The 14,972-nt window shown below is 32.9% G+C and overlaps 2 protein-coding genes across 3 annotated transcripts in view; one reads left to right on the forward strand and one right to left on the reverse strand.

The window, feature by feature from the left end:
* The window catches only part of LOC135846032 (unc-112-related protein-like), a 152,244-nt gene extending 141,276 nt beyond the window's left edge, over positions 1–10,968 (reverse strand). Inside the window, exon 1 of the mRNA XM_065364985.1 lies at positions 10,596–10,968. Within this exon, the coding sequence (XP_065221057.1) occupies positions 10,596–10,737 (142 nt within the window). The 5' untranslated portion in view covers positions 10,738–10,968. The remainder of the gene's footprint in view (positions 1–10,595) is intronic.
* Positions 10,969–13,405: 2,437 nt separating this feature from the next.
* On the forward strand, positions 13,406–14,752 carry LOC135846042 (putative transferase CAF17 homolog, mitochondrial). Of its 2 annotated transcripts, XM_065365002.1 has the most exons (3): positions 13,406–14,132; positions 14,244–14,540; positions 14,612–14,752. In XM_065365002.1, exons 1-2 carry the CDS (start codon positions 13,415–13,417, stop codon positions 14,468–14,470), a joined length of 945 nt encoding a protein of 314 aa, XP_065221074.1. In that variant the 5' UTR covers positions 13,406–13,414; the 3' UTR covers positions 14,471–14,540; positions 14,612–14,752. The 2 variants fall into 2 exon arrangements, with proteins under 2 accessions (XP_065221074.1, XP_065221073.1); XM_065365001.1 differs by having other exon boundaries at positions 13,406–14,540.
* The last annotated feature ends 220 nt before the right edge of the window (positions 14,753–14,972 follow it).

Here is a 14,972-nt window from a genome sequence, read left to right on the forward strand (position 1 = left end):
GGTTGCAGTGGTTCACTAACACTGTTACCGTGTACCAAGCAGTGTATTAACAAACTGGACAATGAACCTTTATAATTTAAAAGCGATTTTAAAGACGCACGCGTATAACTACGATAGAATATATACTCGTATTTTATCTATCTGAGACGAAAATAAATGCGGTCAGCTTCAAAAGTCCACTGTCGCAACAATACCATTACATGTAACTGGCACGATACATGCGTGCATCTCTCTTTAGAGTTCGATACACCGCACTATATACGTTACGTACGATGGGCAAACAGGGGTACAGGGTGTAAAGGTAAAGAGTTAATATGTAAAAAAAGAGTCTCGAGTCGAGCCGAAAGTTCAACGCTTTTATATCAACACTTGGAACGTGTGAAATTTTGTATACCTTTTTTTCTCTGTTGTACTATTCCCTGCTTTCTTCTCCACCCTCTCTAATGTCTCATCTCATTCGTATAAATATATACAATAACAACATGAGTATGAGTAATACAAAGCGTATAACCATAACCATATCGTATTTACCTATGTAACGGAACCTTAATTTAAATTCATTATTTTTCTACATTACCAAGTACGAACCCGTTCTATGAGCGTCGTAAATTATACACACCGATGCGTATTCCTAGCTTATTTTTCATCTCTTCGCCGCGGCGATTTATTATGTATTATTTTTGAAACCATCGTATACATACCTATGTAATAGGTATCCCAAGTACAGGTACACTAACTTCACATACGTAAATATACGAATGATTCATACGCACTTTGCGACAATTCTATGCTTCGATTGGTTAATTTAAAATTAATCATTAACATATGAAAAAAAGCAAATTATTCTATCATATACACGTTAAATAAATTAGAAAAAAAAATCGCTATCTAGCGAAAACAAATTGTATGTAGTATAGGTAGAGGTACGTATGTGTAAGTTTATTCATGTCTACATTAGCAATCAATCCGTTTTAATTATAGTTTGAATATTAAATAGGTAGAAAAATTACACAGCGTGAAATAAAACATCCAATCCGGTAAGGTTCTGTATAGTTTTCGATGTGGTGGCACAGGAGGCGATGAGATCAGCAATGTGTGCTTTTAGTTGGGAAATATTCATTTTTTAATCGTTCGTTAAAAATGTTTACTTACTCATTCGCTTTGAAATATTTTTAAATAAATTATTTTCAATGATTTCCTATTTTTATGAGTACTCGTTTGATCAAATAGCACGCACACGAGTCAATAAAAATCGTTTTCACTCTTTACCTACCTCCTTCGATTTCGCGAATAATTTGCGCATATTTTGTTTAATTTTAGAAATGTGATGAAAATCGTTTTCTAGCGATAACAAGAGTATGAACACTCAAAAATGAGGCAAATGGTAAAAAACATTGATTGCAAAAATCCATCTGAAATTTTTTCATTTTTTGCCCGTTGAAAAGCATTTTTTGATCAAAATAAGAAAATGTTCACCCCTTTCAGCCCCTAAAACTCATTTGCTAACCAATAAAATAAGGTTAAATATTCCTTCGGTCTCTCTCCTTTTCATATTTTTTATGCGAAATTGTAAAGATAAAAATAATGTCCTTCAGATTTTTTCAAATTATAAAACTTGCTGTAAGAAGAATTTACAATTTCAAACTTTAAACACGGTGTTTGAAGGAAATGAAACCGTTAAAATATTCTTGGTAATTAATTCCATTCCATTATTGAAGTAATTTTGAGGAATATCCATGGCAATTATAAATTTCACGAAAAATTGGCCAAGTAATGTCAAAGTTGGAAAACATACGACATGCGACAAAAATTTCACAAAATTTCAACAAAGTTAACAAATACGATTAAAAATTAAGAAGAAGTTGATAGATTATCATCAAAATTGTTCACAAATAATCCAAAGTTCCAAATTTTGCAAAAAAAATAAAAATAAAAATAAAAAACCATTCAAGTTTGAACAAAAATTGTTGAAAATGAAGTAAAAATTCTGCAAGTAAACCAAAAAGACGTTTCAAAATTTACAAAAAATTGACTTTGATACAAAAATCATTGATAACTATGTAAAAATTCAAAAATTGCGCAAAATTGTTCTGAAATTTGATAAAATCAAAAATTCAAATAAACAATCCTGCTCACTTTCTGGCACAGGGGACACTTGTCTATAAAATACTCCTAAAAGTTTCTAAAATTCAAGCAAAGTTAGCTAAATTTACATTAAAAATGGTGAATTCGTAAAATAGTTCAAAAGTTATTCAAAAAATTTCTCGAAAGAACTGCTAAAGTTACATAAAAACCACCAAAAATTATATTTAGGTACATACAAATTCTGAAAATATCGTGTACTTTTCCTGCAATTCTGGAAAGAATAGCTCAAATTGAATAAAAATAATAAAATATTGTGCGAAAACTTGAGAAAAATCCTACAAATTATATACGTAGAGTTTGAATAAAAAATTGATCACGTTCGTAAAAAAATTATCAAACAACAATATTAACAATGATGCAAAAATCCAAACAATTTTTTTCAAAGGTATGATAAGGTAAAAATTATTTTAAAAAATTCCGAAAATACAGAAAAAATTGTTGAATTTACAAGAAATTTACTAAAATGGCTCTAAAAAGTAAACGTTCAAAAAAAGACGATGAAAAGCTTAAAATTTGCGAAAAATTAGTCGAATTTGCATCAAAATGATCAAAATTAACTCAAAACAGCAACAAAATAGAAAGATTTCCAAAAATTTGGAAAATTGATCACATTTAGGTACACCAAAAGGAAGCAAAGTGAAAATGAATGAAATAGAAAAATTAGGTAAGTATTTAAAATAAACCAAACATGACACAAAAATTCAAAAAAAAAAAAAAATTACAAAAAAATTCACGAACTTCAAGAAAAACGGTTACATTGACATGAAAACCGCCAAAAAATTAATATGAAAATCCATAAAATATTGCAAAGACCTTCCAACGTTTTAGAAAAATATTATATGAATTTGTAAAAAATCAGCAACAAATTATGTAAGTAAAGATTTAAAAAAATACTATACAGTGTCTTAAATTTCACAAAAAAATTAGCTATTAATGATAATAATCATCAAAATTGACTAAAAAAAATCAAAAAAAAATTATATAAGCATTAAAACTATTGAAAAACGTAATAAAAATAATACAATATTGCAAAAATGTCCAGAAGTTAAAAACTTAAAACTCAAAACAAAAATTCAAAAATTTCAAAAAATCAAAGAAATTTATTCGCATTAAAAAAATTGAAAATGGAAGTAAAAATTCACAAAATACTGCAATAATAGCACAGAACATCAGCAATGCTCCAAGATCAACAGACAATCGCAGAAGATGGCGAATCAGTAGAATAATAGTCTACGCATGTTTTTATCAAATACTTATCACAAATATTGCAAAAATTAGGAACAAAACTGATTGAAAACATCAGAAAATCAGTCAAATTGAAACAACATTGATTGAAAGTGAAGAGAACGCTGCCAAAAAATAATATCAGAATTGGAAAAAACATGACATTTTAAAAAATATTGCAAAACTTGCATCAAATATTGTAAAAGTTTTCAAAATTGATAAAATTGACGCAAAAGTGGTTAAGAATGGGAAAAAACTGACACAGTAGGTAATGCTTTGATTTTGTGAAAAACAAGCGAATTTAAGCAAAAAACTAGGGTCAAATTTTCTGGTCCGAAAGTTGGATCAGCTTAGAATCAGGATGACCCCCCTCCCCCCCCCCCCCCGCAAACGCATTTTTGTACTTTGTTTTTCGTATCTTTTCGAGCATTTCTTGAAATAGTTGCAGGTTGTTTTCTAATTTTGAACGTGAACTCCTTTTTTCAAAAATCTGCACACAGGCATTGAAAAAAACATTCGCAAATGAAACACACACAGTCGATTATTCCTCTGACCTTATCTTACATTGGTAACCCCTGACTATACAAAGATGCAAATTCTCAAGTAGGATTTTTTTCTCCAAAACATGTTGCAAATTTCATATGATTTATCGCATTTAGGGCAACTTGGTGCAATAAAAAAAAATACGCGAATAATAAAACGCGAAACTGTCTACGTCATCGTCGTGTACTTACATATAGGAACTAATTAACAACCTTGTAGTATAAAACCTAAGTAGGTAACTTAAACCTAATATTACATGGTACGATAGTCGATCGTCGTCGATGCGCGATCAACTTTATGTAGTATACTCAATACTCATGTATGTATAAACGAATTACCCGAGAGAGCTATTTATAGCACGTAATTGAACTGGAGGTAATAAAATATCAAACCTCATAATTGTTCGATGTTTAATCGCCAAATTCTATGAGTTTTGGATGAAAATTCGAAACAGCCGCCTACATTTCGTTCAATTTGGCAACTATGTTCAAGTTAGACATCACGTATCGGCTTATGATAAGAATTATAATACACCCAGCAGCGAATATCGCTGATTTATGATGTTTTAATTCGTTTATAAAATTAGTTTTCGGTATTATAGCCAATTCAAAATGGATGGTTGGAGGGTATAAGCGAGAGAAAATTCTGGCAAAATGCACACCAGCTACAGCTCTAGTGCCACATATAGGACTGTACTGTAGGTTGTTTGGTAAAAAACACATTTTACTTGTGTATGTAGTGCATACATCGAGTACATCGAGAGAGTCAACCATGTTCAACAAACACAATGAACGGCGTAGACAAATAACAGTTATGTATCCATAATCCGGCATAAAAATTATTATCAGCACGTCTTCCTAGAAGCTGAAGTAGTTGTTATCGCGAGTTTACTCGCCGTGATAAACCGCACGATGGTAATACTTGTCCAATACACATACATATGCTGACGATGAATCCAATATTTCCACTACCATCGAGCATTGCATTCCTCTTTTGCCTCTCAGTGGTTCATCGTCACCGTAGGAAAGAAATGGGCATCGATGAATGGAAATGAATACCATCCAATGAGTACCTAACGGTTTCAGTTTCACGAACAAATTGACGATATGATCATCGATTTCATCGCTAGGTAATTTCACCATCACCTATAATACCTATGACAAATTCGTTTGAAATCCAGCATCAATGCACTGCACTTCTCCAGAGAGAACGTCGAGCTGAGAACAGGACCAGAGGTAAGAGAAGAGCGACAGAGATGCTGAATGTGGATGATGGTTTTCTTCTAAACACCTTTTAAATAACATCAAACCTCGTACGTACAGCGGAAACGTCAGGGGGTGAACTCTATTCTAGGAAATTGATGCCCGGCACGTTGGTTCTTCTATCGTAAGACTATAAATTCGTGCAACACGTCCGCCTCATCTTGGTATTTAAATTCGACGAATACAACTCTTATATACTCTTATTATACAAAATAAAAAGAAAAAGAATTAAGGAAAACGTGTCCTCTATTTCCATACACGACACTGGTGACTGGAGAGTTGAAAAATACTTAATTACGTCCACTTGGCCATTTCATACCATTGTATGACTATCTAATATTCGTTTTTATTTCTTAATTAACCTGCTCTAGAGACGATTAAGAAATGGCTTTTATATAATTCGCCCATTAAATTGAGAAAATGAAACCATTTCTTCCGAATTAGATAAAACTGCATCGTAAAATTAACATATTGCATACGAAGTTTGCCCGAACTGGGTTCCACAGAAAATTACCAGCTATAAGAGAGAATACCACACGTGACATTCGAATCACCCTGTAGGTACCTTTAACAAATCTTTCACCGGTATACCGAGCTAAAAGAACATGGAACGTGTAGCATGGCATTTCTCCCCGAGTCTACCGATGATGGCTCGGTGAGACGTAAGCCACCATTCAATCTGTCTATACAAATACACATTCCAGGAAACCTGCGAATACGCGAGCCGATGACAAGAGGTTTTTTTTAAAAACTCGGGGTTAGCATTCTCAAAAGCAAAGTATAAGAATAGGAGCTACGTTTACAAGTGGATAGTTCATGATGCTTGGGGTTTCACTTTCTTCTTATAGATAGGAGGAATCGATGGAGTTATTGCCCAAGAGGACTGACACAAGTTAAAACTGACACTCCAGAACCGAAGGATTCCACAGCAGTGTAAATAAGGATCAAGCCAGTAGAACTAAAATCACTGCGAATAACCAAAAAACTGGTGAAATATCTTCAGTAGGTACAAATCGAATGAGAAAGTGTTACAAAGCACGTTAAAATGATGTAAAATCACAGAAAAGTATGACAGCAAATCAACAGTGATGAAACTTCTTTGAAAATTGCACGAAAAAGTGATAGAAACATGTTGAAATAATATAATAAAAATCAAAAAAAATTACCATAAAACAACGAAATTTCAATTAAATGTCGCAGAAATTGCAAAAAAGTTTTGAAAATACGTTAAACTAATTTAATATCTAAAAAAAAAGGAATTGAAATTAAACTGAATAAAAACTACATATCTACTTATAGTCGGGGGGGGGGGGGGCTCGCATAAGGATCACTTGCACTCCCTGCCGATCCTCCGGCACAACTATTTTCTTAAAGGGGGAGTCCGAAGGAACATTTCTAGGCCTTGTCCTCAAAAAAAAAAAAAAAATGGCCCTACATACAAAATAAAAAATCAACAATTTACCAAATTGACCTAGAAAGCTGAAATTTGGGATATACCCTATTTTAGACCAGCCAAATCGATTGGAAACTGTTTCAAACTGTTTTGAGCAGTTCTGGAGCCTCCAGCAGATTTTTGAAACTCGAAATTCCCACAAAATTTCATCAAATGGAGTTGGAAAGCCGAAATTAATTCTGCAAACTAATTTCAATACGCTGTGAAGTCGACTGCAGGTGAATTTCAAGTCGTTTTGGAGCCTCCAGCCAATTTTTGAAAATAACTGGAGCCTCCAGTAAATTTTTTGAAACTTACAGCTACTTTTTGGAAATTTCAATTCTCCTAAAAACGCCATGAAACCTTTCAAAAAGTCAATGGAGGCTCCACAACTACTTGAACTCACCTTAAGTCGTCTTCAGAGGGTGGAGTGCACAGTTAATTTCAGCTTTCCATCTCAATTTTGAGGAAATTTTGGGGAAATTTCAAGTTTCAAAAATTTACTGGAGGCTCCAGTCATTTTCAAAAAATTGCTGGAGGCTCCAAAACGACTTGACATTTACCTGCAATCGACTTCACAGCGTATTGAAATTAGTTTGCAGAATTAATTTCGGCTTTCCAACTCCATTTTTGATGAAATTTTGTGGGAATTTCGAGTTTCAAAAATCTGCTGGAGGCTCCAGAACTGCTCAAAACGGGTTGAAACAGTTTCCAATCGATTTGGCAGGTCGAAAATAGGGTATATCCCAAATTTCAGCTTTCTAGATCAATTTGGTAAAATGTTGATTTTTTCTCACATTTTGTCCAAAATTTGATTCTTGAAAATTCACCAAAAATCGAAAAAGGCACTTTAGCACTAATGAAGTTTCGACTAAAAACTCGACGAAAGAATGAAAATCAAAAGAAAATTATTACCAGAAAAAATGACCATAAGGAGAAAGGAGTCAAAAAAACATGAAAATTTGGTAAAAAATCACAAAAAAATAATGAAGATTCAGATAAGTAAATTTGGCTAAAATTGAATAAAAAAGTTGAAAACATGTCCAAATAACTATAATAATTCAAAAAAAAAAAAAAAAAAAAAAAAAAACAGAAAAACCACTCAAAAATCCTAGAGATTGAAAAAAATTATACATATTTCAGAAAAACATTTGCAAAAATTGTACGAAAACTGACGAAAACATTAAAAAAATTATTTAAAAACACGAAAAAAATGCATCAACAACACTAAAAATTGAAAAAAGTAGTGAAATTACAACAAATTATGAAAAAAATGTAGCAAAGACTGCATAAAACACTGTGAAAATAATTTTAAAAAGCATAAAAATTACTAAAAATTGACCAAAAAAAAACACACTTAGGTAAAATCAATAAAAATTATCAAAAAGTAATGAAATTATTGTTGTTAAAGTCGAAAATTGCATAGAGAAAAGCGTTGAAAACATGTAAAAATGAAATGAAAGCACGAAAAAAAAACAATAAAAAATACCAAAAAGCTTCGAAATTTCATAAAAGTTTCCAGGCGAAAATTGCTTGAAAAGTGTTGAAAATATGTTGAAATAATGAAAAATCAAAATTACCCAAAAGTAATGGCATTTTGGTCAACGCTGAAAAAATCTATATGAAAAAGTGTTGAAACAAGTGTTGAGGAAAATTATCATAACTAAAAAAAAAACCACAAAAACCAATGAAAATAACCAACAAAAAAAATCACGAAATTTATGGCAAGAATCGCATGGAAAATGTTGAAAACCGTAAAAAACCGAATATTTGAGACAAAATTCAATATGTAATACGTGATAAATTTTGTTTTAAAAAGTTTACAAAAAATCGAAATTTTTTTGATTTTGTTTCGATTCCATCAAAGTAAAAGATTCGGTTTCAGTTTTCATCCAAAATCAACCAGATTTTTAAATTTTTTTATTCCTCTATAATTATAGTTGAAAATTGGTCAGAATCCGTATTCAAACATCGCAATTCCATCATAAAAATATGTCTCCTAGCCCCAAGGAAGGAAGTTTACTTGCTTTGAATTCTCAAACCAGCAACTATTTTCATGTAAACGTAACTTAATGCGCCAAATGTGACATTTTATTTGAATATCTAGCTATACTTAAGACGCCTTCTATGATAATAGAAAACGGAATTAAATCACTAAATTATTTAAACTAAAAATATTTCTGACGCGTAGAGGTATCCTAGATGGCATCTCAAGACGCCTTCATTGATTTATGAGGTTTTCATTTTTGAATTTTCGAATAAGTATCAACATATTGGGCGTAGTTTTTCTCATTTTCTCTTTTTGGTATAAACTACGTACGACCACAACTTGCAAGGACGATAAACTTTTTATAATACTCCTCTTTTTTTTTTTTTTTGGTCCAATGAATGAATATTTACAAGATTATACTACGACGATTTATCGCCTACATAAAGCACCGCGGAATGATTATAAATCAAAAGTGAAACACTATACCATCGTATAGTTCATAAATAGGTAACGAAAAGTTTCGCATAAAATTTGTTAATTATGAAATACGAGCAGCTCGATAGCTCGAAACTCGATCATCATTAACATTCGTTTATATGTACAATGATGCAACCGGTTGAATTCGTAAAATTTGCTAATTGGTCACGTAGTTTATCTGCCAAATGAACTATTCAATTCAGCGAACGATATAATCGCGTAACAGTTTTACGATTCTTTGAACCAGCTCGCAGCTTCATCGCTTGGCAGTAAATTTTATAGATATACTGGCGAGTTTAAAGGTTGGCAAATTTTATCTAAATTTAAAATACCTCCATTGTATGTACATGAATATCCGAGTAAAGTCGTGCAACTGTGAGTTCGTTCCGATCACTAGATCATGAAGTATACGTGAATTTGAATATAAAAAGATAGAATCTGCGAGAAATCAAGTCACGTGTCTCTCGTTGCAGTAACCTTGCGCACAAAGATGCATGATTTTATATACTATCTCGGAATCATTACAGATTATTTTTTTTTTTAAAAATCTACCAGCATCTGAGACAAATTCGATGAGAAAGTACACGAGTAATGCCAGTTGATTTACATAAGGGTATTTTGTATACCAGATTTCCGGCGTGCGACAAAATTTGCCTCATTTTTTTCCATTTTCAAGGGGGTTAAAAAATGTGTTGTTTTACTCAGTCATAAGTGTCACATCGAACGATAAAGTTGATTTACGAGCCGAAAACCCTATCGTACTCAACTTGCTTCGAGTTCAGTGTCTTGGCAAATGATATTTTAGTATCATATTTTTGCAACTTGATAGGAACTACCTACCCTACCTTAACATAATGTTATCTTATCAGCTTATCTTCCATTCAGTTCTTCTTTCGCACCTGTTAACTCGAAAGCGAAATTTCACGAGTAATTTTTACTTCCATTCAGAAAAAATTGGAATGTTGGATTACGTAATGCATTCAATCCTCGATACCGAACTATGAACTAATAAAATAAACAAGCAAGTAGGTAGAGGTACCTTACATACGAGTACTTAGCGCACCTGCGATAAATTCATAACAAATGGGGGAGTGGAACATCGTCTATACGAATAGAATAATGATAATGGAAATTCATTCGTTAAACTTTTTCATATTTAGTAAAACACGTTTCCTTTTCACAAATGTTTTTTCATTATAACGATGTAGAAACGAACATGTGGTGAAAAAGACTCAGGTAAGCAAACTCGATTACCAAATGTATCAACACCCACACCAACACACACCACGCATTCGTTAAAAGATTGAAAACTACTTCCATTTCAAAGAACTGAACTGCCATCGTTGGTGAATTATTATCGAGGAATGCGAATTGCGAATTGTTTTTACCGGTTGATTTGGAATTTTATTATCAATTTTAGCAGTGATTCTCTCCTCTTCAGTGGAATTCGCGATTCGGAAACTATTGCACATGTGTAGGAATGTGGTAATGAAAATGATGAGAAAATGAATAAATTATTTACCTAAATCTTCGACGAGCTTCAGCATCACACCACCAACGTGCAGATCACCTTTAACCCGAAGTGACCTTTCCACACTAAGGTCAGTGACAAATACCCGAAGGGTCCAAGAGCCATCGCCGATGATATATCCGTTGGTCATCATTTTGAGACAATTAGTTCACCAATTTCACCAAACAATAAAACGTAACTTGGCACACGAAAATTAATATTTCACTGATAAATGTACGGACACATGCAACTTCATTTCGTTCAAATGTCAGAAAAATTTTCACGAAATTTACGCGCGAAGAAGGGCAATATCAACAACAGCGCGAAACACAATCCTCTAACCACGAGCTCACGCCATCAACTAACACCGACTGGCGGACTGGGCACGGAGGAGTTGGATGCATGTACGTTGTTGAAGTTGAGGACGAAGAGGACGGAGGGCGGCCGACAAGAGCAGATAGAAGCAGAACTGAAGTCACAAAGCAAAAAAACATTCACAACTTTGAATTGAAATTACACAAAATTTTTAGTGAACACATGGGTATTTTAATTCATCACAATGTTCAGAATTTTATAATGTTTCAAATGATTTTTTACCGAAAGCGCTAGCGTTTCTAGTTCAGAAGTTTCCAAAGCTCGAAGTTGTAAAAAGTGGATACTAACCGTAAAAATCCAACTTCGAATTAAAATTATGCGAATTTTTCAGCGAACACATAGGTATTTTAATGCATTAAAATGTTCAGATTTTTATCCTCTTTTGAATGGATTTTTACCGAAAGCTATGTAGTGTTCACCGTTCAAAAGTTTCTGAAGCTCAAAGTTGTAAAAAGTCGTAGTAATTCGTGGTATAAACATTCAATTTTAAATTGAAATTACTCAAAATTTTCAGCTCTTTCAAATCTTTTTTTTTTTTTTACCGAAAGAGCTAGTGTTTACCTTACCGTTCAAAAGTTTCTAAATCTCAAAGTACATAGTTGAAAGTAGCCTCCCACATGTCAATTGTGTTATGTCAATCAAATTACTTGAAACGCAAATGTGATGTGTCCAGATATTTCACCATTTTATCGATATATTTTCATTCGTAATCTTCGTTGAAGTGCAAAAATTCATTTCCCAATATAAAATTATTCATTTTAAACGAAATGATTGATCATTTAAATGATTTTCCATCCATGAATCTCATTTTTAATTAAACCTACAACTACATATCATTTTGAAAACTTTATTTTTTGCGAATGTCTCAAAAAGAGTGAAAATGGATGTATGACAGTTGCATCGGAACTTGGAACTTGGAAGTTGGAAGTTATCAAAATTGAAATGTGAGTTCCGGTTCTTCATGGGTTCTCCGTTCTTCACTTCTAAAGCTAAAAGCTGAAGGTTTTTCAACAACTTTTTCAGAAGCTAATGATAAAAGCTATTGACAAAACTGTTATCTTTCGGCTTTCCATCTCTGCTGAAAGTGAAATAAAAAAAAGCAAACAAACAAATAAAAACATGGAACTAAGGACCGAATTTATAAATGTTCCCACGCAAGTAATTAGTATTAAGCATTACTTATTCAAGTATCAAGTATTACTTTAATTTTACCCAAGTACTCACTATCACTAAATTACTATCTGAGTATTACTTTACCCAAGTGAAAATATGCTAGTACAGGATTTCGGCTACTACTTAGTCCTTATTCTTTATCATTTAACAAAAAATTTTCAAAATGTGTTTTGCGAGCTATTAGGTATATCTATTATCAGAGCTGGTGTCACTGATCAACAAAACACTGAAAATTTGAATAAAAATTGAATTTTACAGCATCAAAAATAGGAAATTTTGTAGTACTATATAGCCTCTTTCTCTTTGGTAAGTAATACTCAATACTTACGTAGGAATCAAGAATTGACTATGAATTCAGCTTGAGCAATTAGTATTACTTATTAGTTACTTACTTGAGAATTAGAAACGTTTATGAATTCGGCCCTAAGTTTCATTTAAAAACAAAACAACACTGCTCAATTTTTTCAATAAATTATGTATTAGGTCTAGGTAGGGATTAGTTTTGAAAATTATTTTCCAATTACCCATACTCATATGAGGGGCTGGTTTCAAAAAGCACCAATGTCAGAGCTAAACAGTGACCTTGATACCTACCTACGATCAGTGAAATCTCCAGAGCGAGCCACGGTTTAAAAACAATTGTTATCAAAAAATAAGTATGTACAAAAATACCTAGACCCTACGAATTTTGGGTACTTGAAAATATGACGATTAATGATTTTCTTCTCAAGATTTTATTTTTTCGTTAAAAAATATTTTACAAAGTGAAAAAAAATGAACGTAATCGAATGAAAAATCGTTTTCCTTTAGTTTTTTTTCAATATAATCAATTATTATTATTAAAAATTTATCAAACAACTCCTCATAAATTCCACCATAATTTGAAAGTTACAGATAGTTTTACAGATGTTGAGTTCGTTACTGAGTTAGTTGAGTTCCTAACAACGGAGCATAGGCAACACTTTCAACAAGCATCATCAATATTTACGTTTACGAGAAAAACCGAAAATACTGTAAATTACTTCGGTCGGTTCACTTACCGATTCCACAGATGAATTTTGCCTTTGGTAACGTAAGCACAGATAAAAAGAAAAAATTTGATAAAAATTTGCAAGCCGGCTAAAGGTCAATGAACTTTCGGTTTCATTTTGATACATGAACTTGAAAGTTGAGCTTTATTCGTGTAATATGCGATACTGATGGAATTTATTTTGATCTCATCGTGATTTCATGAGCACTGAACTTCTTCGAGGAACTCAGTTACAATGGTAATGAACAATTTAATGTATAAATCTTTATTCCATGTTCGATATGGGTGCAGACGTTACTGTCAAACCACTTCGTTTCATATCCAACAATTGCACAGCAGAGCGCTGATAAGATTGACCGGAGACGACATTTATACGTTTTTGCAAGGTCTCATTACCAACGATACAAGTACCTTGAATTCCGATGGACATTCTATATTCACCATGTTTCTGAATAACAGAGGACGTGTACTGTACGATTCCTTAATTTATAGAAAAACTGAACGAGAACTCATTCTAGAATGCGATTCCACCATTCGAGATAATCTAGTGAAACATTTGAAGATGTACCGGGTACGAAAGAAAGTCGAAGTAGCTCCCGTTGACGAAGATGTTTGGGTTGTTTTCAAAGAAGCTGATTCGATCATTGATCCTTTCAACAGTACTTCCAAAATCGTGGATAATTTCACCGTATCCCATACTCCAAGTTCGAAACGTGACCGGTATGAAAGCTTACTTGAGAAAACTTCACGATGTGATCAAATCGCCACTTTTATTGATCCTAGAATCGATGTTTTGGGATTGAGGATATACGGTTCGAATGTGATTAGTACTTTAGCCGATCAAGGTGTCAACGTTACCGTTTCGAACGATTATATCAAATTAAGATACAAATTCGGAGTAGCCGAAGGTGTGATAGAATTACCTCCTGCTAGCTGTTTTCCTTTGGAGGCTAATTGCGATTATTTAAACGGTGTTAGTTTCCACAAGGGATGTTATCTTGGACAAGAACTCACCGCCAGAACTAATTACACCGGTGTGGTACGCAAAAGACTGATGCCATTAATTTTGTCTTCTGTTCCAGAATGCGAATTAACGCAAGATTCCATCGTTGAGACAGAAGACTGGAAAAAAGTCGGGAAATTACGTGGGATATTGGGCAATTGCGGCTTAGCTTTACTCAGAATCACCGAAAGTTTACAAAATGCAACAAAATTGAAAATTTCAAACGTACCAGCTCTCACGTATAAACCTTACTGGTGGCCGCAGGAACAACCTGTTGAAAAAGATTCGTCTGCTGGATCTTCGTAAAACTTCATGTTGAGCCTCAAATCGATGTGCCTAGCGAAATGGTTTTCTATTTTGGCCGAATTTCTTAGTTGTAAGTGTTGTAATTTCTTACCTTGTTCTAATTAATATTCTGAATACTTAAAATTTCGATATTAATTTCAGGTTAATTTGAAAACATTCACTCGATGGACGCTGCTGACGCTAACCACATTGCCAAAGATATATTTCAATGTTCATTATGTTCATTGAAAGAACCTTACCATTATTTTGGTAAACAACCTCCGTTTAATACAAAAATCAAATTCAAAGAAAATTGCTACATTATGAAAGATCCATTTTCTCCGCCTAATAAATACCAGTTTTTAATACTCGGAAGTAAATGTTCTATATGTTCGAACGACGTTTGTTCCGGTCAAGAATGTAGTATTTACTTTACCAGGAGGTTTTGTACGCGGTGTTTACTCGAAAATTTAAACGCCTTTCCGCCTCAAATTCAAATGAAGTATTCCGCATGACAATCGTA

This window comes from Planococcus citri, chromosome 4, assembly GCF_950023065.1.
Source record: "Planococcus citri chromosome 4, ihPlaCitr1.1, whole genome shotgun sequence".
Lineage (NCBI taxonomy): Eukaryota > Metazoa > Arthropoda > Insecta > Hemiptera > Pseudococcidae > Planococcus > Planococcus citri.

Excerpts from the sequence above, each read along its gene's own strand:
- LOC135846042 (XM_065365001.1), top strand. The coding sequence starts at position 13,415 with ATGTATAAATCTTTATTCCATGTTCGATATGGGTGCAGACGTTACTGT.